The 24,534-nt window shown below is 42.9% G+C and overlaps 4 protein-coding genes and 3 non-coding genes across 7 annotated transcripts; all 7 read right to left on the reverse strand.

Annotated features, from left to right (window-relative positions):
- Positions 1 to 242: 242 nt before the first annotated feature.
- On the reverse strand, positions 243 to 1,619 carry LOC113028247 (NAD(P)H dehydrogenase [quinone] 1-like). Its single transcript, XM_026178361.1, has 6 exons — positions 1,537 to 1,619; positions 1,244 to 1,408; positions 1,045 to 1,175; positions 857 to 964; positions 682 to 783; positions 243 to 605 (listed from the first exon to the last, which is right to left on the reverse strand). Exons 1-6 carry the CDS (start codon positions 1,538 to 1,540, stop codon positions 306 to 308), a joined length of 810 nt encoding a protein of 269 aa, XP_026034146.1. The 5' UTR covers positions 1,541 to 1,619; the 3' UTR covers positions 243 to 305.
- Positions 1,620 to 4,267: 2,648 nt separating this feature from the next.
- LOC113028246 (NAD(P)H dehydrogenase [quinone] 1-like) lies at positions 4,268 to 5,658 on the reverse strand. Its single transcript, XM_026178360.1, has 6 exons — positions 5,574 to 5,658; positions 5,286 to 5,450; positions 5,076 to 5,206; positions 4,889 to 4,996; positions 4,712 to 4,813; positions 4,268 to 4,635 (listed from the first exon to the last, which is right to left on the reverse strand). Exons 1-6 carry the CDS (start codon positions 5,575 to 5,577, stop codon positions 4,336 to 4,338), a joined length of 810 nt encoding a protein of 269 aa, XP_026034145.1. The 5' UTR covers positions 5,578 to 5,658; the 3' UTR covers positions 4,268 to 4,335.
- A 4,776-nt stretch (positions 5,659 to 10,434) lies between these two features.
- trnai-uau (transfer RNA isoleucine (anticodon UAU)) lies at positions 10,435 to 10,528 on the reverse strand. Its single transcript has 2 exons — positions 10,491 to 10,528; positions 10,435 to 10,470 (listed from the first exon to the last, which is right to left on the reverse strand). It is a non-coding gene; the product is annotated as a tRNA-Ile (tRNA).
- A 3,971-nt stretch (positions 10,529 to 14,499) lies between these two features.
- LOC113028249 (NAD(P)H dehydrogenase [quinone] 1-like) lies at positions 14,500 to 15,841 on the reverse strand. The gene is made up of 6 exons (XM_026178362.1): positions 15,762 to 15,841; positions 15,506 to 15,670; positions 15,303 to 15,433; positions 15,116 to 15,223; positions 14,939 to 15,040; positions 14,500 to 14,862 (listed from the first exon to the last, which is right to left on the reverse strand). Exons 1-6 carry the CDS (start codon positions 15,763 to 15,765, stop codon positions 14,563 to 14,565), a joined length of 810 nt encoding a protein of 269 aa, XP_026034147.1. The 5' UTR covers positions 15,766 to 15,841; the 3' UTR covers positions 14,500 to 14,562.
- A 634-nt stretch (positions 15,842 to 16,475) lies between these two features.
- trnai-uau (transfer RNA isoleucine (anticodon UAU)) lies at positions 16,476 to 16,569 on the reverse strand. Its single transcript has 2 exons — positions 16,532 to 16,569; positions 16,476 to 16,511 (listed from the first exon to the last, which is right to left on the reverse strand). It is a non-coding gene; the product is annotated as a tRNA-Ile (tRNA).
- Positions 16,570 to 22,124: 5,555 nt separating this feature from the next.
- On the reverse strand, positions 22,125 to 23,512 carry LOC113028250 (NAD(P)H dehydrogenase [quinone] 1-like). The gene is made up of 6 exons (XM_026178363.1): positions 23,431 to 23,512; positions 23,127 to 23,291; positions 22,928 to 23,058; positions 22,741 to 22,848; positions 22,564 to 22,665; positions 22,125 to 22,487 (listed from the first exon to the last, which is right to left on the reverse strand). Exons 1-6 carry the CDS (start codon positions 23,432 to 23,434, stop codon positions 22,188 to 22,190), a joined length of 810 nt encoding a protein of 269 aa, XP_026034148.1. The 5' UTR covers positions 23,435 to 23,512; the 3' UTR covers positions 22,125 to 22,187.
- A 594-nt stretch (positions 23,513 to 24,106) lies between these two features.
- On the reverse strand, positions 24,107 to 24,200 carry trnai-uau (transfer RNA isoleucine (anticodon UAU)). The gene is made up of 2 exons: positions 24,163 to 24,200; positions 24,107 to 24,142 (listed from the first exon to the last, which is right to left on the reverse strand). It is a non-coding gene; the product is annotated as a tRNA-Ile (tRNA).
- Positions 24,201 to 24,534: the final 334 nt, after the last annotated feature.

Consider the following 24,534-nt stretch of genomic DNA (forward strand, 5'->3'; position numbering starts at 1 on the left):
CCTGCAGCTTTTAGATGCATCCCTACTCCAACACAGCTGAATCAAATGTTTGATTACCTCTTCAGCATGCCATCAAGTTTGGAAAAGGCCTGATAACAAGCCATTCATTTGATTCAGCTGTGTCAGAACAAGGATGCATCTAAAAGCTGCAGGACAGTAGCTCTCGAGGACTGGGATTGAGCACCCCTGTTCTAGAGGGATAACATGTATGAAACCCAAGTGGTGCATTTATAACTCATTGCTCAAAGTTTGAATAAAGCAGGCTTTATTTTAAGATCAAGACATTACATGGACCCACTCCATCATCAGACCCTGGCCTTGGTCTGGCTGTTGGCTGGCAGTGGCTTGCCCATGTGGATCCCCACTGTGAGGCCACATTCTTTGCTGGCATATTTCTCTTTGACCTCAGGCTTCAGCAGGAAACCCTTCTCCTTGTCAAAGTAGTCCAAGGGAGCAAAGTACACAGTGGCTTCCCCACAGAGGTTTTGCAGTCGTGTGCGCCAGCCCTCCAGCATGGAGCTGCGAGATTCAGGAGAACCAGTAGCAGGATCCCAGAAGATCTGAGGGGCAAAAACCTGGAAGCCACAGTAGTTCAGGATCCCATTCTGCACACAGGGAGGAGCAGCTGTTACCACATGACAGATCATTTCATGCTTGGCTCTGTTTATAGTGAGACCTCACCTGCAGTGGCCACAGTGTGACATTGATGTCACCATTGATGCCAGTGTCACTGTACACAGATTCAGGACAGTCAGTGGTGAAGGACAGCATGGCTTTCTTGTCCTGTACAGAGGAAGGAGTGAGCAGAGAGGGAGAGGACACAGCCTGAACACAGACACGTTGGTGGAGTTCTCACCTTGAAGATGCCCTCACTGTACCGCTTCTCCTGTGCGTAGGCAAAGCCCAACACACGATCCATCCACCCCTTCATGATTGCAGGAACAGATGACCAGTACATGGGGAACTGGGAAACACAGGTTTAATGGTCATTTTGATGTCAACACCTGTTAGCTGACCACAAAGACACTCCCAGTCAGACACTACCTGAAAGATGACAAGGTCTGCCTCCTTGAGCTTCTCCTGCTCTTTTTTGATGTCATCTGCAAGTCTGCCCTCCTCTGATGCCAATTTGATCTCCTTTGCGTAGCAGAAGTTCTCAGCATCCTTCACTCCACCTGCAAATAAAGCTAATATTTACAACTGAAGCACAAAGCATTGCTATACCTGCAGAATATTTGTATACCAGTGATGTCCTCAGTAGTAGCAGCAGCTTTGAACTTCATGGCGTACAGGTCAGACACCTCTACAGTGCAGCCTTGAGCAGTCAAAGATGCCACAGCAGCATCTTTGGCAGCAGCATTGAAAGAGGTAGGGCTTTCATGGGCATACACAATCAGCACTTTCTTTGCTACACCCCCCAAAAAAAGAAGTTGTGATAAAATTCCAGTCAGATCACAAACCTTTCACTGTTCTTGTCAAAGATTATCAGCTTTGGCCAAACAGATTTCAGCAATTACCAGGAAGAACAAGGCTTACCCATTCTCAAAACTGGCACACAACCGTAAGCAATGAGTTTTCTGACTAGCTGCTGTCGTAACAGAAAAACCACTCATATTGAAGCAACACACACCTGCTGCTTTTATACACACTTTGAGCACTACTTCACACAGGTGCTGTCAATCAGCAATCAGCCTCATGAGTCAGCCAGCTGCTACTGCTGGATTTTTTCTCAGGTTTCCCATTTTGTCTGGAAACTGGTGGGAGTAACTCTGAGATTAACTTAAACCTTCAGCCCAGTTTAAACACAACATGAATATTTACATCACATAATCGTAATCATCTTAGTTTCACACACATCATTTTCTCATGGTGATTGTTGCCCAACTTGGCGAACCAATGATTTGCCTTACGCCCTGCGGTTTGAGAGCCTTTGGTATAAACTATACATAAGAACATAAAAGGCACACACACACACACACACACACACAGCCAAAATTCTTTAACTTTGGAAGAACGTCTATATCTCGATGTTTAATAGCTCGCATTGAAAATAAACGGAAACAAAAATAACAGAACAAACATACAGAGAGTTTCTTAATCTTTATTTTCAATGTTGTTCATTTTAAAAGATGATATAAAGTCCGTTGGCATTTTTAGTGTGCTCAGCATTTATCTGTTCTCATCAGATAAGTATTAGCTCAAAGTTGATGCTCCAGGTGAGGCTTGAACTCACAACCTTAGCATAGCTCAGCCCAATACTGTCATATAAGTACCGCGCGCTAACCGATTGCGCCACTGGAGGACATGCACAATGACTTTATTCCTTTCTCCCTTCATTCAACTGGTCTAATGGAAAAAAGTGGGGACAGTAACCGCTCACTCAGTCATTCATAGAAAGAATACTTTACACTATACTATATTGCCACAAATCTCACGCTTGTAGTCTATGTACTATATAGAGGATTCATGGATAGATCCATGCATTAATATATGTGGGAAATCAGTCTTTTTTTCTATACATCTATCTTACAAATGTTTTTTCAGTCTGTACACGTTTGTTTCAGATCATTTCTGTTTCCTTTTTTCATATTTCCCTATTATTCTTTAATTTTTGTAGTTTTTAGTGTATTTTACCTAATAGATATGGAACTAATGGATAAAGAATTTAACCATGTGGCAATAAAGGCTTTGTATCCCTGTATTTTACCACTGTATCCTGAACTCTTATTTTACAAAACTAAAATAGATTAAAGAAAACTGAAGTCTGTGTGTACTTCTTTTCATGTAAATGAAATGTGCTTCTCTGTTATACTGTTTTCCTAATAACGTGTTAGCAGCAATTAACTATACTAATGGACCTAACTGTACTGTGCTATTCTCACTTCCTTGGCTCTAACTTTTTAAACAGTAGCTAAGTGAACGACACAAATGTTGATTAGCTCGCTACCACGGCAAGAAAAGACCATCATATCAATACTTGTGTTTTTAACACTAACCTTTGACAGATTTAATTACAGTATTGATGCAAGTCAAGCAGAACCTTGGTAGTCATAACAATGAATGGTCAATGCTTCTCTATTTCTTGGTAGTGGAAAAGCATATGATTACCTATTTACCAAGAATTAGCCAAAGATACTGATTTAATTCATTTCCCTCCACAATTCCAGCAGTGGTGCTGCCGGAATAGAGAGACAGTACAGGAAAGCAGCAGTCAAGTGTTCCCAAGTAAACCATAATAATAATAATAATAATACATTTTATTTAAAAATAGCGCCTTTCAAAGCACCCAAGGACACTGTACAACAGATAAAAACACAGAAACTGGAAATATACACAATAATAAGAATAACAGATAAAAGTTAGAGCATACCGAGGTTTAAACATAAGCAATTTTAAACAGATGAGTTTTGAGGGTGGACTTAAAAAGAGGGAATGAACTAATATTTCTGAGGTCAGGGGGTAAGGAATTCCAAAGTCGAGGGGCAGAGCAACTAAAAGCCCTGCCCCCCATTGTAATCAGACAAGCGGAAAGAACAGAGAGAGAAGGAGAAGATGAAGATCTGAGGCACCGGGATGGGAAGTTCATCTGTACTAAATCGGAGAGGTGTGGTGGAGAGAGAGAATGAATAGCCTTAAATGTATAGAGGATTATTTTAAAATGGATGCAAAATTTAACCGGGAGCCAGTGAAGCTGCTTCAAGATTGGGGAGATGTGGTGGGTAGAGGAAGTCCTAGTAATAATACGGGCAGAGTTCTGGACACGTTGGAGCTTGTTAATAGATTTTTGTGTAAGGCCACATAGTGAGTTACAGTAGTCAATTCGAGAGATAAGATTATGGACGAGAATGGCAGTGGCATGAGGAGTGAGGAAAGGGCGGAGGCGATTGATATTACGGAGTTGGAAATATGCTGCACGTGTGACATTATTGATATGTGAATTAAAGGATAATGTGCTACCATCACGTTATAGATGGTGTAGTGATCTGGATGGATCAAGCTGTTACTCAGCAGGATAATGTAGAGAAGCTAACCAAATGCACCATGCATTGCATCAGTTTGTGTGCAGTTCCAAGTTACCATTGCCAGCTCACATTTCTAGCGGGCAACAAAGCCCCAAGCAGCAATTTGGTCAGTGTTGGATAATGACACCAGTCTTGAAAGCCTACAGAGACAGCTTTGTGTATCCTGTTATGTATATGTACCATTTTCTAGATGGCTGAACTGTATGAAACCCAAGTGGTGCATTTGAAACTCATTGCTCAAACTTAAGTTCCAATAAAGCAGCTTTTTTATTGCAGCACACATTTTAAGACATTACATGGACCCACTCCATTGTCAGACCCCAGCCTTGGTCTGGCTGTTGGCTGGCAGTGGCTTGCCCATGTGGATCCCCACTGTGAGGCCAGATTCTTTGCTGGCATATTTCTCTTTGACCTCAGGCTTCAGCAGGAAACCCTTCTCCTTGTCAAAGTAGTCCAAGGGAGCAAAGTACACACTGGCTTCCCCACAGAGGTTTTGCAGTCGTGTGCGCCAGCCCTCCAGCATGGAGCTGCGAGATTCAGGAGAACCAGTAGCAGGATCCCAGAAGATCTGAGGGGCAAAAACCTGGAAGCCACAGTAGTTCAGGATCCCGTTCTGCACACAGGGAGGAGCAGCTGTTGCCACATGACAGATCATTTCATGCTTGGCTCTGTTTATAGTGAGACCTCACCTGCAGTGGCCACAGTGTGACATTGATGTCACCATTGATGCCAGTGTCACTGTACACAGATTCAGGACAGTCAGTGGTGAAGGACAGCATGGCTTTCTTGTCCTGTACAGAGAGCAAGGAGTGAGCAAAGAGGGAGAGGACACAGCCTGAACACAGACACGTTGGTGGAGCTCTCACCTTGAAGATCCCCTCACTGTACCGCTTCTCCTGTGCGTAGGCAAAGCCCAACACCCGATCCATCCACCCCTTCATGATTGCAGGAACAGATGACCAGTACATGGGGAACTGGGAACACAGGTTTAATGGTCATTTTGATGTTGACACCTGTTAGCTGACCACAAAGACTATTCCAGTCAGACACTACCTGAAAGATGACAAGGTCTGCCTCCTTGAGTTTCTCCTGCTCTTTTTTGATGTCATCTGCAAGTCTGCCCTCCTCTGATGCCAATTTGATCTCCTTTGCGTAGCAGAAGTTCTCAGCATCCTTCACTCCACCTGTGACAAAAATCCAGTATTTGTATCTGAAAAGCAATCAGAGCTAAAGCATTGCTATACCTGCAGAATATTTGTATACCAGTGATGTCCTCAGTAGTAGCAGCAGCTTTGAACTTCATGGCGTACAGGTCAGACACCTCTACAGTGCAGCCTTGAGCAGTCAGAGCTGCCACAGCAGCATCTTTGGCAGCAGCATTGAAAGAGGCAGGGCTCTCATGGGCATACACAATCAGCACTTTCTTGGCTGCAAAGCCAAAGAATAAATTTTAAAACAATACAAGTTTTGGTAAAGTTTAAGTCAGCACAGAAACCTTTCACTCCTTTGGCCAAACAAGTTGCAGCAATTACTAGGAAGAAGAAGTCTTACCCATTCTCAAAAGTGCTGCGCAACAGTAAATGCTGAGTTTTCTGCCAAGCTGGTATAACAACAGAAAAGGTGCCCATACTGAAGCAAAACACACCTGCTGCTTTTATACACACTTCAAGCACTACTTCACACAGGTGCTGTCAATCAGCAATAAACCTCAAGAGTCAGTCAGCTGCTACTGGGGTAATATCTCTCAGACTGGTTGGTGGCAGTAATGCACCATTTTGCTGTTTACCAATCAATCAATATCAATCAATACTTTATTTATATAGCACATTTAAAACCAGAGGTACACCAAAGTGCTTCTCAATAGTAAAATATGAAATAAAATTAAATACATATGGGTACGATAATAGAGTAGAAATATATTTCCATACAAAACAAAGCACTAATCAACCTGTGAGTACTATGTTGAAAGAAATATTGCACACCTAGGCCCTATTTCAGGAAGCGGGTTTAGAAAACTCAGAGTAAAAAACGATACTCAGGGTTGAGTAACCCCAAACTGTCCAACTCGGAATATTCGGTTTCAGAAAGGCTGATAACAATTAGTTCAGTCAACGCGGAGTTGCTTTAACCCCAAGTTAAGCGTGCGCACGAGGATACATAAAGCCCTGATTAGTGGAGCACAGATTAAGCGAGTCACCATGGAGACGGAGGGAAAGAAGGCGCGGTCAATGTATTTCACAGCGCTTGAGTCCGAAATTCTGATGGCAGCATATGCCGATAACATGCAAATTCCGCGGAAAAAAAGTAACACAGCCTCAGCTGCAAAAGAAAGGGTGCATGCATGGCAAAACAAAGCCGACAGAGTCAATGCGTGAGTGTTAATTTAAACATTGATCTAGGGATTTCCACCCATTTAACACGTTATTTTATTATATTTTATTTTATTTTTTATTTTATACATTTGATTTTGTGATGTGATTTAAGCGCAGGTGCAACCCAACAGGCCCCAAACGTTCCTGGCAGCAAGTAAAAATGAAATATAAAAATATAGTCCAAACAGGTAAGGTGTAATTGTATCATGGGCCATAGTGCTTGGTCTGTTTGTCCGATGTAAATCAATTGCAGTTAGAGGCTACATTAATTTCCCCTCTGTAAGCACTTATTGAAATTATCTGAGCACATTACAAGTACATATTTGCTTACTCTGTATGCTCAAATGTGACCCGTTATAGCCAACAGAAAAAAAAGCGGAGGCCCGAAAAACAGGTGGAGGTCGTCCACCACCACCACCACCACTCACAGAGGCTGAGCAGTTGGCTTCCATATTTGTGATAATGTTGGCAGCATCACATATGATCTTCACAGTGCAGAGAACACAAATTAGCATCCATTACTATAATGAAATAATTTGTTAGTTTGAAATGCTACAGGGAACTATGTACCTGCACATTAATGCTGTGGAAAGACTTCCTGTTCACATAGTCTCCTTCATTTACTGAAGGAGCAATGATTGGAATGTGAGTGCCATCTATACAGCCAATCACGCCTGGGAACCGTGAAAATAAATGTAAAATTTAAGTAGTAGTTCAAGTATCACCACATCATGAATTAAGTTTCGTTCATCCTGATACCTGCAATTTTGTGGCATCCCTCTTTGATAAATCTTGTGGGTCTATGACCGGGGAACACAAACGAGTACAGGAGACGTTTCAGTGTAACTGTAACATTCCTGACTGCCCGACAGACGGTAGCCTTGGAAACGTGCTCAGCGTCACCAATATTATACAGAAAGCTCCCGTTTGCAAAAAACCGAAGTGCAATACAAATAATATGTACAGAACTGAGAGAATGTCCGCGATGTGTCACATGAGCAATATTAGGCCTGAGGATGTTATTCAAATAAATTATAGATTGTGCTGAAAAACGGTAACGTTCACACAGGAAATCATCAGGAAATGATAAAATGTCCGAACGCGCTCTAATCACTCTCCCCCGGCGGAGAGCTCTGCGGAGAATTTGGTCTTCAACATCTACTGGCTCTTCAAGGAAGGGGCATGCCATGTCTGACGTTTCCTACAGTCAGGTTTCTGACAAAGAGGCGGAGAAGGTCAGGGTTAGTTGAAGTAAACCTGCTAGGGGGCAGGTTAGCTTCACGGAGTGTGTCGTCATAGTAACTCACTCAGAATTAATCTAAACTCGCTTTGTGAAACCGAAAACCCAGAGTTTTCGTTAACTTAGGGTATACTTACTCAGAGTTTGCACTAAACCGGCTTCCTGAAATAGGGCCCTAGTGTTAAAGTTAGGTAAAATCAACACAGAAATATCAGCTGGAAAAACCCAGTAACACAATAGGTTAAAATTACATACAAATGCAATAAAAGTACAAAGTGTACATCTGATAACTGACTAACTAATCTAAAATGCAAGATCAAATAAATAAGTTTTCAATCGTGTTTTAAAAGATTAAAACAATTCAGACGTGTGAAGTTTAGCTGGAAGATTGTTCCAGAGGTTAGGTGCAGCAATGGCAAAGGCACAATCACCTCTGGTTTTCAGCCGGGACCTAGGTTGCACCAAGAGCATTTGACTCGATGATTGAAGTGCTCTCCTAGGTGTATACAGGCGGAGAAGTTCAGTTAAATAGCAAGGCGCAATATTATTTATCATTTTGAATGTAAGCAATAAAATCTTAAAAACAATCCAATATTTAATGGGCAGCCAATGTAGGTCAGCAAGGATCGGGGTAATAGAATCAAACCTTCTAGTACCAGTTAAAAGGCGTGCCGCTGCATTTTGGACAAGTTGTAGTTTATGAAGACGGGCAGATTGGAGGCCCAGGTAAAGGGGGTTGCAGTAGTCTAATCTTGAAGTAACAAATGCATGTGTAAGTTTTTCAAGATCCATCCGTGGTATGTAATGCTTAGCCTTAGAGATTTGTCATATTTGGTAAAAGCTAGACTGTACTACAGAAGACACTTGTTTATCAAGTGTAAAGGAGCTGTCCAAAAGAACGCCTAAGTTACGTACTGTATCAGAGAGGGAGGTAGCAAAGGGCCCAAATATATTGGCTAATTGTCGCCGAGGGATGTGGCTATCAAAGACAATAATTTACGTTTTCTTTTCATTTAGAAAAAGGGAGTTACTCGTTAACCACCCTTTGATCTCCTTCATACAATCAAGAAAGCAGCGTAGTGAAGATGGGGTATCGTCAGTCAGACAAAAATAGATTTGAATATCATCAGCATAAAAATGAAAAGAAATGTTACATTTGTGAGATATAGAGCCCAAGGGAAGCATGTACAATGAGAACAACATAGCCAACTGCCAATAAACCCTATAAGAAGTAGAAGAAGAATTTCTCTCAGGTTTCCCATTTTGTATGGAAACTGGTGGAAGTAACTCTTGAGATTAACCTAAACCTTCAGCCCAGTTTAAACACAACATGAATATATACTTCATATAATCATAATCATCTCAGTTTCACACACATCATTTTCCCATGGTGATTGTTGCCCAACATGACGAACCAATGATTTGCCTTACGCCCTGCGGTCTGAGAACCTTTGGTATAAACTATACATAAGGATATAAAAGGCGGCCTACATGGATGAAGTGAACAATCTGGCATCATGGTGCCAGGACAACCACCTCCACCTGAACATCGGCAAGACCAAGGAGCTGGTGGTGGACTTCAGAAGGAGTCAGCACAGAGACTACAAGCCCATTATCATCAATGGAGCTCCAGTGGAGAGGGTGCAGTCCTTCAAGTATCTTGGTGTCCACATCTCCTCAGACCTGACATGGGCTGCCCACATTCAGGTCCAGACCAAAAAGGCTAGGTGTTAGGTTTTGTATTGTTGATTGTCATTTATGCTTAGAAATATTTACTCATATATGCTTAGAAGTATATAATCATTTGTAGATTGAAAGATTGTCTCATCCTAGGAGGTCTGTAACAACTCTGTGTAGCATGAAGAGGGGAGTGTGAAGGACCAAAAAGCTCTGCAGAGAGTGATCCGTACAGCAGAACGCTGCTGCAGGATTGCTCTCCCCCCGCTTCAGGACACCTACACCAGGAGATGCCGGACTAGAGCAGCGCAGATACTGAAGGACCCGTCCCATCCTGGCAACAAACTGTTCCAACTTCTGCAATCTGGTAGAAGGTTCCGCATCTTCCGGGCAAGGACAGAGAGACTCAAGTGGAGCTTCTATCCCCAAGCCATCCGTGCCCTAAACACACACACCCGCCCTCTCACATCATCTATAATTGACTGAGACAGGACTCTTCCAGACACTAAACCAAGGCACAATGTACATTTCAATTCCTTTAATTTTAAATATGTTTATATTGTCTATCCTGTAAAATAGTCAGATGTCTATTCATATCAGAATTCACCTGCTTGCTGCTACTACTGCACATTCACCCAATGTATATACTATATATATATATATATATATATATATATATATATATATATATATATATATATACATATATATATATATATATATATATATATATAATGTTCTTCCTCTACACCCCCCCCCCCCCAATTTTTTTGCACATGTCAAGGAGCGTGTCAGGCTACATTTCACTGTGTGTTATACTTGTATAACTATGCATGTGACAAATAAAGAACCTTGAACCTTGAACCTTGAAAAGGTACACACACACACAAACAGCCAAAATTCTCTGACTTTGGAAGAACGTCTATATCAAGGTGGTTAATAGCTCACATTGAAAATAAACAGAAACAAAAAATAGCAGAACAAACACAGAGAGGTATAAGTCTGGATTTCTTAATCTTTATTTTGAATGTTGTTCATTTTAAAGATGTCATAAAGTCTGTTGACATTTTCAGTGTGCTCAGCATTTATCTTTTTCATTAGCTAAGCATTAGCTCAAAGTTTATGCTCCAGGTGAGGCTTGAACTCACAACCTCGGCATAGCTCAGCCCAATACTGTCATATAAGTACCGCGCGCTAACCAATTGCGCCACTGGAGCACATGCTCAAAGGTTTTATTCCTTTCTCCCTTCATTCAACTGGTCTAAGGGAAAAAGCAGGAGGACAGAAGCAGCTTAGTCAGTCACTCATAGGACAAACGCTTTACACTACACTATATTGCCACAAATCTCACGCTTGTAGTCTATGTACTATATATAGGATTCATCGATAGATGCATCGTAACAGCAGTCTGGCGAGGGAGGAGCGGCTAGCAGGTCCAGCGGGCATGTGGTGTGGAGGTTAGCCGGATAACTCAGAGCCAGTCAGTTAAACAGACCTTTATTTGACGTTAGCAACATAAGACCATACAAGCCAGGTCCCACGGCTCTACCCTGTCCATACATACATGTGCAGGGATCGGTAGTCGCCGGCGCCAGCCAAGTTACAACGGTAAGGTTTCTCTGAACAGCAACGCGATCAGCATGTAACGGCCACCACTATACTCCCACACCCACTAGCAGGGATGGGTACCGGTATCCGGTGCCATGATGGCACTGGTTCTGACATAAACAGTAGTAACCAGACCGAAAAGCAGTGCACATTTCGGTGCTTTTTTTCGGTGCTTTTTTTTCCTGAGATGTCATACACTTTGGATTCTAGCCAATCATTTTACCTTTGCAAGCGTAGTAGGCGGGGCCAGGTACGTACGTTCTGTTAGAGCAGAGCTACAGATTAAAAATGCCCAAGGCGAAGCGGTCAAAAGTCTGACTGTACTTCACAGCAAAAGATGCAAACTCAGCAGCCTGCAACAAGCGCTTTAAGCTGATACTGTGCAAAGAAGGTAACACCTCGAATCTGATGAAACACCTGGCGACGTATAACATTTTGTTAAAAGCCGAGAAATGCACCATATTTGATAGCTTGCTGCGAGACCTCACACCGTGCACATCTACTGCGGGTGTGGTGCCTGCTATCGGACCCGGAGCAACATCCCCCAAAAATCCAAAGAGGGGAGTCCTGGCCCGTAGCCCTGCCAGTGTAGCAGAAATGATGACGGATGATGATGGCAGCAGCAGCCGTTCTTCTCTGCGTGAGTAGCTTAATGTTGTTTGTGTGTAATTTACGTTGAGTGGACTAACCACATTATTACATTAATGCATGTAAGGTGAGCTAGCAAACACCGTCGTAGTTACATGCGGCTGTCTTCTTGTTTGATGGCAGACACTCCCTTCACCCTGGCTAAAAAGGCTAAATGACCAAAGAAAAAGTGGAAAACAGCTAAATATGAAAGGTTTTTGGACAAAGTTTGTGTTTTTCTCCATTGTTTAAGCACTGCTTCCAGCCAAGAGTGATACCATATACGCCCTATAGCTGCAGAAAAGTCTAACGTTGTTATCGTTTTACAAAAAAACAGCAGAACATGAGAGGTTTTTGGACAAAGTTTGTGTTCTCCATTCTTTAAGGACCAGTTCAAGCACCAGCACCATTTCAAAAGTATCGGTTTGGTAGTGGTATCAGATAAAACCTAAACGATACCCATCCCTACCCACTAGGGGACTCCCTCAACTACAATAATAGTAGGGCAACACCCCCACCCCCCAGTGGTGCTATAATACAATAAGGGTTGTCACAGCATGCATTAATATATGTGGGGAATCAATTTTTTTTCTATACATCTATGTTACAAATGCTTTTGTTACAGTCTGTGCGCATTTGTTTCAGATCATTTCTGTACCCTTTTTTCATATTTCACTTTTATTCTTTAATTTTCGTAGGTTTTAGTGTAGTTTACTAAGAGATATTGAACTAATTGATAAAGAATTCAAGCATGCGGCAACAAAGTCTTTGTATCCCTGTATTCTACCACTATACCATGAACTTCCATTTAGCAAAACTAAATTAAATGAACGAAAGTGTAAGTCTGTGTCGACTTCTTTTCATATAAATGAGCTTTGCCTCAAGTAAAATTTGCTTCTCTGTTATACTATTTCCCAGTAATGTTTTAGAAGCAGTTAACTGTACTATTTGATTGACTTTCACGCATTTAAATGAGCTATTCTGACATCCTTGGCTCTTACTTTTTAAAAAGCAGCTAAGTGAACTACATATAAATGTTATTTAGCCTTCAGTACAGTTAGTGTGCTTCCACTGCAGCAAGAGGTGATTGGCTTCTACAGTTCTTGGTAGTGGAGGAGCACATGACTGGCTAAATCTTGGTTGAATTTGGTACAAAAAAACTATAGCCGCTCACATGATGGATTTGCTTGACCAACCGGTGGCAGGGGAATAGAAATGCTTAAAAGCCTTCAGTACAAATATTAGAAAAAGGACAAACACAATCTTTAAATATTAAACATGCTTTACTCTTCCTGTGCACTGGCATCACAGTCAGCTGATTTCAGTTCATGTGTGGGAGGAGGGAAATGGTGGAAGATCCCACAGTGGCAATAGACATTTTTACCTCACAAAAATGTCAAGAGTGCAATGGTAAACTCAACTGCATCTAGGACAGAAAGAACACATACTGCTGAAAGTGTGATTAAGAAGGAGATTTTAATGCAGGTTGAACACCATCTTGACCCCTTCCAGTTCACCTATAGCGCAGGGAGAGGTGTGGAGGACGCTGTTGTCACACTCCTGCATCTCTTGTATAAGCATCTTGAGTCCCCCCACACCCATGCAAGATTATTATTTGCTGACTTTTCATCTGCATTTAATACAATTCAACCCTTCTTACTTGCTGACAGGCTTTACAATCATTTCAAGCTTGACACTAGTCTGGTCGGCTGGGTGACAGACTTTCTGATCAATAGGTCACAATGTGTTAGGGTGAATCATGTATTTTCTGATGTGCTTTATTCCTCCACTGGATCACCCCACCCAACAGACACATCCTGAAGTTTGCTGACGACACAGTAATCGTCAGTCTTCTAGTGGAGGATGACTCAGGCCATGGACAGGTTGTAAATGATTTTGTGAATTGGTGTGATGAGTCCTTCTTTTCACTTAATGTGTCAAAAACTAAAGACATGATTATTGATTTTAGGAAGTCCTCTTATAGCTCATCACCCACTATCATTAAAACTACCGATATTGGGATCGTTGAGAGTTATAAATATCTAGGTGTGGTACTTGACCATAAACTGTGTTTTGAATCTCATGCTGATGCCACTACTAAAAAAGTTCAAAGACTGTTCTTTTTAAAGAAAATGGGATCTTTTAATGTCTCATCTGAGATGTTGTCTTTGTTTTATAGAAGTTTTATCGAATCTGTGATGTCTTTTTTATATTGCTGCCTGGTTTGGTAACCTGACGGTGAAGAATAAGAATCGGTTGGGACTTGTGGTAAAAACTGCTAGCAAAATTTCAGGGCGCTGGCAAGATGGACTTTTGGCCATTTACAATAGAAATGTGCTTAGAAAGGCTCATTCTATTATTAATTGTGTGAACCATCCACTTCACAGTGAATTTAAGTTGTTGCCTTCTGGCCACCCTTTTAGAGTAACTCCGAGGAGGACCAAAAGACTCCAGGTCTCTTTTATCCCTACTGCGTCTTGTCTCCTTAATGGCAAATAATTGTTCTTCAACTTTCTATTATTATTTCATAGTATTGTTCTGTTTATTTTTATCCTCCTGCTGCTAAACTAATTTCCCCTTGTGGGACAAAAAACGAAATTGAAAGCTGCTTTCACGCCAAACCCAGCCAAAGCCTGTAGTATAGGCAGTGAGGCGCAATAGGGCTTGCAGTCACCTGATCTACAGCAGTGGTCAGGTGTCAGTCTTGCTTTCAACCTTGGTGTACGGTCACCCCCCCTCCCCAAACACCTGTGTGTTCCTATTAGAACAGGGATTTGCATGAGCATGTGGAACCATAGCCAGCCCCCCCAAACTCAGTTCCCCATCACATTTAAAGCCATACATGACTGGATCCTATATGGACTAAGAACCATCATTACATTGTGGTAGTATACATCATGTTCTAGAGGGATAACATGTATGAAACCCAAGTGGTGCATTTATAACTCATTGCTCAAAGTTTGAATAAAGCAGGCTTTATTTTAAGATCAAGACATTACATGGACCCACTCCATCATCAGACCCTGGCCTTGGTCTGGCTGTTGGCTGGCAGTGGCTTGCCCATGTGGATCCCCACTGTGAGGCCAGACTCGTTGCTGGCATATTTCTCTTTGACCTCAGGCTTCAGCAGGAAACCCTTCTCCTTGTCAAAGTAGTCCAAGGGAGCAAAGTACACAGTGGCTTCCCCACAGAGGTTTTGCAGCCGTGTGCGCCAGCCCTCCAGCATGGAGCTGCGAGATTCAGGAGAACCAGTAGCAGGATCCCAGAAGATCTGAGGGGCAAAAACCTGGAAGCCACAGTAGTTCAGGATCCCGTTCTGCACACAGGGAGGAGCAGCTGTTACCACATGACAGATCATTTCATGCTTGGCTCTGTTTATAGTGAGACCTCACCTGCAGTGGCCACAGTGTGACATTGATGTCTCCATTGATGCCAGTGTCACTGTACACAGATTCAGGACAGTCAGTGGTGAAGGACAGCATGGCTTTCTTGTCCTGTACAGAGAGTAAGGAGTGAGCAGAGAGGGAGAGGACACAGCCTGAACACAGACATGTTGGTGGAGCTCTCACCTTGAAGATCCCCTCACTGTACCGCTTCTCCTGTGCGTAGGCAAAGCCCAACACACGATCCATCCACCCCTTCATGATGGCAGGAACAGATGACCAGTACATGGGGAACTGGGAACACAGGTTTAATGGTCATTTTGATGTTGACACCTGTTAGCTGACCACAAAGACGATTCCAGTCAGATACTACCTGAAAGATGACAAGGTCTGCCTCCTTGAGCTTCTCCTGCTCTTTTTTGATGTCTTCTGCAAGTCTACCCTCCTCTGATGCCAATTTGATCTCTTTTGCGTAGCAGAAGTTCTCAGCATCCTTCACTCCACCTGCAAATAAAGCTAATGTTTACACCTGAAGTACAATCAAAGCATTGCTATACTTGCAGAATATTTGTATACCAGTGATGTCCTCAGTAGTAGCAGCAGCTTTGAACTTCATGGCGTACAGGTCAGACACCTCTACAGTGCAGCCTTGAGCAGTCAGAGCTGCCACAGCAGCATCTTTGGCAGCAGCATTGAAGGAGGCAGGGCTCTCATGGGTATACACAATCAGCACTTTCTTGGCTGCAAAACCAAAGAATAAAAAAACAATACATAAAGTTCCATTCAACACACAAAGCTTTCCAGAAGCTTTACCAGGAAGAAAAAGTCTTACCCATTCTCAAAACTGGTGCACAACAGTAAATGATGAGTTTTCTGTCTAACTGGTATAACAACAGAAAAGGTGCCCCCTGCTTTTATACACACTTCAAGCACTACTTCACACAGGTGCTGTCAATCAGCAATAAACCTCAAGAGTCAGCCAGCTGGTACTGCGGCATTTTCTCTCAGACCAGTTGGTGGCGGTAATGCTCTATTTTGCTGTTTGCCAACTGCCAATAAACCGTATAAAGAAGTAGAAGAAGAATTTCTCTCAGCTTTCCCATTTTGTATGGAAACTGGTGGAAGTAACCCTGAGATTAACTTAAACCTTCAGCCCAGTTTAAACACAAGATGAATATATACTTCATATAATCATAATCATCTTAGTTTCACACACATCATTTTCTCATGGTGATTGTTGCCCAACTTGGTGAACCAATGATTTGCCTTACGCCCTGCGGTCTGAGGACAAAAAAGGTACACACACACACACACACACACACACACACACACATACTTCCAGAAATCTGACTTTGAAGGAAAACCTATATCTCGATGGTTAATAGCTTGCATTGGTCGACAAAAAATAGCAGAACAAACACAGAGAGGTATAATTCTGGGTTTGTTAATCTCTATTTTGAATGTTGCTCATTTTTAAACATGCGATGAAGTCTGTTGGCATTTTCAGTGTGCTCAGCATTTATCCCTTTCATTAGCTCAAAGTTTATGATCCAGGTGAGGCTTGAACTCACAACCTCAGCATAGCTCAGCCTAATACTGCCATATAAGTACCGCGCGCTAACCGATTGCGCCACTGGAGCACATGCTCAAAGAGTTTATTCCTTTCTCCCTTCATTCAACTGGTCTAAGGGAAAAAACAGGGAGACAGAAACAGCTTAGTCAGTAACTCATAGGACAAACGCTTTACACTATACTATATTGCCACAAATCTCACGCTCGTAGTCTATGTACTATATATAGGATTAATCAATAGATGTATTGTAACAGCAGTCTGGCAAGGGAGGAGCGGTTAGCAGGTCCAGTGGGCATGTGGTGTGGAGGTTAGCCGGATAACTCAGAGCCAGTCAGTTGTCCTTTGTGTCTTCCCTGGGACACTGTTTGCCTTTCCTGGACTGCGCCGTGCACATTGAAGAGAACGGCAAACTCAACATCGAAGTTTACCGGAAGCCCACACACACGGACCAGTACCTCCTCTTTGACTCCCATCACCCTTTGGAACACAAACTTGGAGTAATTAGGACCCTACACCACCGGGCAGAACATGTTGCCTCTAAGCCTGAAGGAAAAAAGAAGGAACACACACATGTAAAGGAAGCACTCAAAATGTGCGGCTATCCTAAATGGGCGTTCTTAAAGTCAGCAAAGAGGCACAGAAAAGAAGACCAGACACCAGCGAGGGAGGATAAGAAGGACAGACGCAACAACATTGTCATCCCCTATGTAGCCGGTGTATCAGAGAAACTCAGGAGAGTTTTCTCCAAGCATGACATCCCGGTGCATTTCAGACCCAGCAACACGCTCAGACAGAAACTGGTTCACCCAAAAGACAAAGCGCCAAAACACAAACTTAACAATGTGGTGTATGCTGTACAGTGCAGCGAGGAATGCTCAGACCTCTACATTGGAGAGACCAAACAGCCACTTCACAAGCGCATGGCACAACACAGAAGAGCCACCTCCACAGGACAAGACTCAGCAGTCCATCTGCATCTTAAGGATAAAGGACACTCTTTCGAGGATGCCAATGTTCACATTTTGGACAGAGAGGACAGATGGTTTGAAAGAGGAGTGAAAGAAGCCATCTATGTCCACTGTGAGCGACCATCTTTGAACAGAGGCGGGGGTTTACGACACCAACTCTCTGCCATCTATAATCCAGTTTTGAGATCCCTTCCCAGACGCCTTAACGCCCACTCACATCCTGGGCCATCTGACCTCAGGAATTCGCATGATAAGGTGGGGCCAGGTTTCACAATGAACACACCCGAAACTCTGGCTGATTGGGACCCACGCCCAGTTTCACACCTTGGCTCAGGCGATTAGAGGATCATCAGGGGGTCCTTTTGTCCCTCTGTGGGGGGAAACTCCCACTAGGTTTATATCTGGGACTCTCCACCATTTGACCTTAGAACTGAAGAAGCTTCTCGGATGAGAGGTGAAACGTCTTCAAGCAACTTAAAGAAGTCCAGACGCTTTTCTTTGCAAGCTCCTTTGACTACAATGACCTGGATGACTGAGAACCTTCACAGACATATTGTATGCTGTAATCGTACTGGGCAATTAGTGATACAAAAAAAACTGTTTTATCCTGTGAATAAAAGTATATGTTTTTGTCAATGTACCATAATAACAGAAGCGAAACGCAATATTGTGTCAGGACAATTTACTATTTATGCACAATAAACAAAGGACCATAGCGCGACCATTTCTGTTCAGCGCCAGACTTGCTTGTAACCTATATCACCAATTATGTTATGAAAATGACGCATTAACTACAACAGCAGACTGACCTTCGTGTAAATGCTTGGAGCAGACTAACCTGTGAGCTGGAGTGTTCTGGGACGTTATATTTGATCTTTGAATGGCTGCAATCCAGGCCACCCGTCGCCTCTTTGTTACTTCGGAAACATGGCTCGAACAATTTCTCTTCAACGACGTAATCCGATAACAACCGATCTCTTTACCCGTCGGCTTCCCATGGCTGTCATGCGACCGGCTATTGCAGTTAATTATACAACAGCTTCTTGCCATTTTTTGTGTTTCTTTTTATCGCTGTGTGACTGATTTCAATTAAAAGCCTGCGTGCGCTAGTACCGCTTGCCACGAGTTCCCAGAATCCTTTGTGGTTCTACCCCTGAATGACGTCACATTTTCAATCTCTATATAATATGCATGTTAAATTTTATATTTGGGGTGAAATATCAAGTCTTTTCAAGTAAACCGGTCCAAGTCCAATTCAAGTCCCAGGTCATTGGTGTAAAAGTCTAAGTCAAGTCACAAGTCTTAGAACATTTTTTCAAGTCAAGTCTAAAGTCATAAAATTAATGACTCGAGTCTGACTCGAGTCCAAGTCATGTGACTCGAGTCCACACCTCTGAGTAGGGCAGTGGTGCTATAATACAATAAGGGTTGTCACAGCATGCATTAACACACACACACATACAGCCAAAAATCTGACTTTGAAGGAAAAACTATATCTTGATGGTTAATAGCTCACATTGGTCGACAAAAAAGAAGCAGAACAAACAAAGGTACAATTCTGGGTTTCTTAATCTCTATTTTGAATGTTGCTTGTTTTTAAAGATGCTGTAAAGTCTGTTGGCATTTTCAGTGTGCTCAGCATTTATCTGTTCTCATCAGATAAGTATTAGCTCAAAGTTTATGCTCCAGGTGAGGCTTGAACTCACAACCTCGGCATAGCTCAGCCCAATACTGTCATATAAGTACCGCGCACTAACCAATTGCGCCACTGGAGTACATGAGTAATGATTTTATTCCTTTCTCCCTTCATTCAACTGGTCTAATGGAAAAACGAGGGGACAGTAACCACTCGCTCAGTCATTCATAGAAAGAATACTTTACACTATACTATATTGCCACAAATCTCACGCTTGTAGTCTATGTACTATATATAGGATTAATCGATAGATTCATTGTAACAGCAGTCTGGCGAGGAAGGAGCAGCTAGCAGGTCCAGCGGGCATGTGGTGTGGAGGTTAGCCGGTGTTCTGACAAACCATCCTACTTTGGCAAAACGTCCTACCGTAAGTAGTTTATGCACATTTCTGCTGTCACAGAGTAATTCCAGACGTTTCACCTCTCATCCGAGAAGCTTCTTCAGTTCTCTCAACTTACTCGGCGTTGCTTAGCGTGTAATATCAGCCTCGAATCCCGCCGATCGTCATTCATCGAGGAGAAAAGACAGACAGTTAATCCACAGGAACTTCCTGGCTGACGTTAGTCTTTCAGCGTGTCTCTTCTCCCCTCGGTGAATGCCGACTCCAGGGCTCCAGCATCGAAGGACCAATTAATGATAGGTTTGTAGCTTGAACCTATTCGCTGGAACGTTGAAGACAATATAATTACATATAATTTCAATTATAATTACAAGCAAGACACGAAGTAGGCAAAGTTCTTCATGTTTCTCGTGCACGGGAGAGAACCGGACAAACGCCGTTCCTTCGCTTGACCCGAGTTGCTCTCGTCCGTTCCCCCGTAACACTGCTCTTTTATTGAGGTTACATGAATATGCATAGGTTCATTAACATATGACGTCTACATACACACAAAGAGTACCTTGCCTTTGTGTGTGTGTGTGTGTGTGTGTGTGTGTGTGTGTGTGTGTGTGTGAGGTCAAGATGTGACCCCGTGAAGACCCTCCCCAAAGCTGGTGCCAGGAGTCCAGCGGGTCCATCTGAACAAAAGGCTCTTATACTTAAAGAGATATATACGTGTGTTTGCTATGCCATATATCAGCAAGAGAAGATACGACCTCTCCTAGGAGGTGTGTGATCTATGCCAGAACACTCTGTAGAGGAGTGAACGCACTCCCCTCTTCATGCTACACAGAGTTGTTACAGACCTCCTAGGATGAGACAATCTTTCAATCTACAAATGATTATATACTTCTAAGCATATATGAGTAAATATTTCTAAGCATAAATGACAATCAACAATACAAAACCTAACACCTAGCCTTTTTGGTCTGGACCTGAATGTGGGCAGACCATGTCAGGTCTGAGGAGATGTGGACACCAAGATGTCCACAGGACTGCACCCTCTCCACTGGAGCTCCATTGATGATAATGGGCTTGTAGTCTCTGTGCTGACCCCTTCTGAAGTCCACCACCAGCTCCTTGGTCTTGCCGATGTTCAGGTGGAGGTGGTTGTCCTGGCACCGTGATGCCAGATTCTTCACTTCATCCATGTAGGCCGCCTCATCGTTGTTGGAGATGGCACCCAACACCACTGTGTCATCAGCAAACTTCACAATGATGTTGGAGCCGTGGGTGGCCACACAGTCTGAAGTGTAGAGGGAGTAGAGCAGTGGCGAGAGGACACATCCCTGAGGTGCTCCTGTGTTGATGGTGATGCTGTTAGAGACGCATCTACCCACCCTCACCACCTGAGTTCTGCCAATGAGGAAGTCCAACACCCATGCACACAGACGGCTGTTAAGTCCCAGATCCCTGAGCTTTGTGAACAGTCTGCAGGGCACTATTGTGTTAAACACTGAACTGTAATCAACAAACAGCATTCGCACATAGTTACCCTGTTTCTTGTCCACGTGGATGAGAGTGGTGTGTAGGACGTGGGCGATGGCACCTGCTCCTTGTCGTTTCTATCTCTGACTTTACTCTACAAGAGTTTCTGGGGGTTTTTTTGCTAGCTCTTCAAATGTTCAATAAAAATATGTATGCTAATTCATAACGAAGAAAGCTTTGTAACTATCCCTACCAGTGAAGACTCATTTCCAGAACCCCCCCATGGTCCGCAGCGCTGTTGAAAAGGTTGTGGAAGTCCCTGTATTAAGCATGTAAACCTGTGACACAAAAATCACCAAACTCAGACCACCACAGACTGTTTTCCTTCGTGGTGATGAAGGAAAAGGGGCATGTAAAAGGGCATTTATTCCCTTCAAGGACCTGAAGCTCCATAAAGCACCCTCTCCAATAGCCAAACCGATCTGTTCTCTCACATGATGGATTTGCTTGACCAACCGGTGGCAGGGGAATAGAAATGCTTAAAAGCCTTCAGTACAAATATTAGAAAAAGGACAAACACAATCTTTAAATATTAAACATGCTTTACTCTTCCTGTGCACTGGCATCACAGTCAGCTGATTTCAGTTCATGTGTGGGAGGAGGGAAATGGTGGAAGATCCCACAGTGGCAATAGACATTTTTACCTCACAAAAATGTCAAGAGTGCAATGGTAAAGTGTAAAGTGCATCTAGGACAGCAAGAACACATACTGCTGAAAGTGGGATATTAAAGCTGCGTTCATGCGAAACCCAGCAAAAGCCTGTAGTATAAGCAGTTAGGCGCAATAGGGCTTGCAGTCACCTGATCTACAGCAGCGGTCAGGTGTCAGGCTTGCTTTCAACCTTGGTGTACGGTCACCCCCCCAAAAAAAAGAAAAACCCTAAACACCTGTGTTCCTATTAGAACAGGGATTTTCATTAGCATGTGGAACGATAACCAGCCCCCCCAAACTCAGTTCCCCATCACATTTAAAGCCATACCTGACTGGATCCTATACGGACTTAGAACAATCATTACATTGTGGTAGTATACATCATGTTCTAGAGGGATAACATGTATGAAACCCAAGTGGTGCATTTATAACTCATTGCTCAAAGTTTGAATAAAGCAGGCTTTATTTTAAGATCAAGACATTACATGGACCCACTCCATCATCAGACCCCAGCCTTGGTCTGACTGTTGGCTGGCAGTGGCTTGCCCATGTGGATCCCCACTGTGAGGCCACATTCTTTGCTGGCATATTTCTCTTTGACCTCAGGCTTCAGCAGGAAACCCTTCTCCTTGTCAAAGTAGTCCAAGGGAGCAAAGTACACAGTGGCTTCCCCACAGAGGTTTTGCAGCCGTGTGCGCCAGCCCTCCAGCATGGAGCTGCGAGATTCAGGAGAACCAGTAGCAGGATCCCAGAAGATCTGAGGGGCAAAAACCTGGAAGCCACAGTAGTTCAGGATCCCGTTCTGCACACAGGGAGGAGCAGCTGTTACCACATGACAGATCATTTCATGCTTGGCTCAGTTTATAGTGAGACCTCACCTGCAGTGGCCACAGTGTGACATTGATGTCTCCATTGATGCCAGTGTCACTGCACACAGATTCAGGACAGTCAGTGGTGAAGGACAGCATGGCTTTCTTGTCCTGTACAGAGAGCAAGGAGTGAGCAGAGAGGGAGAGGACACAGCCTGAACACAGACACGTTGGTGGAGCTCTCACCTTGAAGATCCCCTCACTGTACCGCTTCTCCGGTGCGTAGGCAAAGCCCAACACACGATCCATCCACCCCTTCATGATGGCAGGAACAGATGACCAGTACATGGGGAACTGGGAACACAGGTTTAATGGTCATTTTGATGTGGACACCCGTTAGCTGACCACAAAGACACTTCCAGTCAGATACTACCTGAAAGATGACAAGGTCTGCCTCCTTGAGTTTCTCCTGCTCTTTTTTGATGTCATCTGCAAGTCTACCCTCCTCTGATGCCAATTTGATCTCCTTTGCGTAGCAGAAGTTCTCAGCATCCTTCACTCCACCTGCAAATAAAGCTAATGTTTACATCTGAAGCACAAAGCATTGCTATACCTGCAGAATATTTGTATACCAGTGATGTCCTCAGTAGTAGCAGCAGCTTTGAACTTCATGGCGTACAGGTCAGACACCTCTACAGTGCAGCCTTGAGCAGTCAAAGATGCCACAGCAGCATCTTTGGCAGCAGCATTGAAAGAGGCAGGGCTTTCATGGGCATACACAATCAACACTGTCTTTGCTACACCCCCCAAAAAAAGAAAAAAAAATTAAGTTGTGATAAAATTCCAGTAATATCACAAACCTTTCACTCTTCTTGTCAAAGATTATCAGCTTTGGCCAAACAGATTTCAGCAATTACCAGGAAGAACAAGTCTTACCCATTCTCAAAACTGGCACACAACCGTAAGCGATGAGTTTTCTGACTAGCTGCTGTAGTAACAGAAAAACCACTCATATTCAAGCAACACACACCTGCTGCTTTTATACACACTTTGAGCACTACTTCACACAGGTGCTGTCAATCAGCAATCAGCCTCATGAGTCAGCCAGCTGCTACTGCTGGATTTTTTCTCAGGTTTCCCATTTTGTCTGGAAACTGGTGGGAGTAACTCTGAGATTAACTTAAACCTTCAGCCCAGTTTAAACACAACATGAATATTTACTTCATATAATCATAATCATCCTAGTTTCACACACATCATTTTCTCATGGTGATTGTTGCCCAACTTGGCAAAACAATGATTTGCCTTACGCCCTGCGGTTTGAGAGCCTTTGGTATAAACTATATATAAGAACATAAAAGGTACACACACACACACACACACACACACACAGCCAAAATTCTTTAACTTTGGAAGAACGTCTATATCTCGATGGTTAATAGCTCGCATTGAAAATAAACAGAAACAAAAATACCAGAACAAACATACAGAGAGTTTCTTAATCTTTATTTTGAATGTTGTTCATTTTTAAAGATGATATAAAGTCCGTTGGCATTTTCAGTGTGCTCAGCATTTATCTGTTCTCATCAGATAAGTATTAGCTCAAAGTTGATGCTCCAGGTGAGGCTTGAACTCACAACCTTGGCATAGCTCAGCCCAATACTGTCATATAAGTACCGCGCGCTAACCGATTGCGCCACTGGAGCACATGGACAACGATTTTATTCCTTTCTCCCTTTATTCAACTGGTCTAATGGAAAAAAGGGGGGACAGTAACCACTCACTCAGTCATTCATAGAAAGAATACTTTACACTATACTATATTGCCACAAATCTCACGCTTGTAGTCTATGTACTATATATAGGATTCATGGATAGATCCATGCATTAATATATGTGGGAAATCAGTCTTTTTTTCTATACATCTTACAAATGTTTTTTCAGTCTGTACACGTTTGTTTCAGATCATTTCTGTTTCCTTTTTTCATATTTCCCTTTTATTCTTTAATTTTTGTAGTTTTTAGTGTATTTTACCTAATA

Source organism: Astatotilapia calliptera, chromosome 8 (genome assembly GCF_900246225.1).
Source record: "Astatotilapia calliptera chromosome 8, fAstCal1.2, whole genome shotgun sequence".
Taxonomy (NCBI): Eukaryota; Metazoa; Chordata; class Actinopteri; order Cichliformes; family Cichlidae; genus Astatotilapia; species Astatotilapia calliptera.

Coding starts and splice junctions, on each gene's coding strand:
- LOC113028247 (XM_026178361.1), bottom strand. Junction 1,176..1,243: donor TACTACTGAGGACATCACTG/GTATACAAATAT, acceptor CTTTATTTGCAG/GTGGAGTGAAGGATGCTGAG. Junction 784..856: donor ACAGTGAGGGCATCTTCAAG/GTGAGAACTCCA, acceptor TCCTCTGTACAG/GACAAGAAAGCCATGCTGTC.
- LOC113028246 (XM_026178360.1), bottom strand. Junction 5,207..5,285: donor TACTACTGAGGACATCACTG/GTATACAAATAT, acceptor TTTTTGTCACAG/GTGGAGTGAAGGATGCTGAG. Junction 4,814..4,888: donor ACAGTGAGGGGATCTTCAAG/GTGAGAGCTCCA, acceptor CTCTCTGTACAG/GACAAGAAAGCCATGCTGTC.
- LOC113028249 (XM_026178362.1), bottom strand. Junction 15,224..15,302: donor CAGACCTTGTCATCTTTCAG/GTAGTATCTGAC, acceptor CTGTGTTCCCAG/TTCCCCATGTACTGGTCATC. Junction 15,041..15,115: donor ACAGTGAGGGGATCTTCAAG/GTGAGAGCTCCA, acceptor CTCTCTGTACAG/GACAAGAAAGCCATGCTGTC.
- LOC113028250 (XM_026178363.1), bottom strand. Junction 22,849..22,927: donor CAGACCTTGTCATCTTTCAG/GTAGTATCTGAC, acceptor CTGTGTTCCCAG/TTCCCCATGTACTGGTCATC. Junction 22,666..22,740: donor ACAGTGAGGGGATCTTCAAG/GTGAGAGCTCCA, acceptor CTCTCTGTACAG/GACAAGAAAGCCATGCTGTC.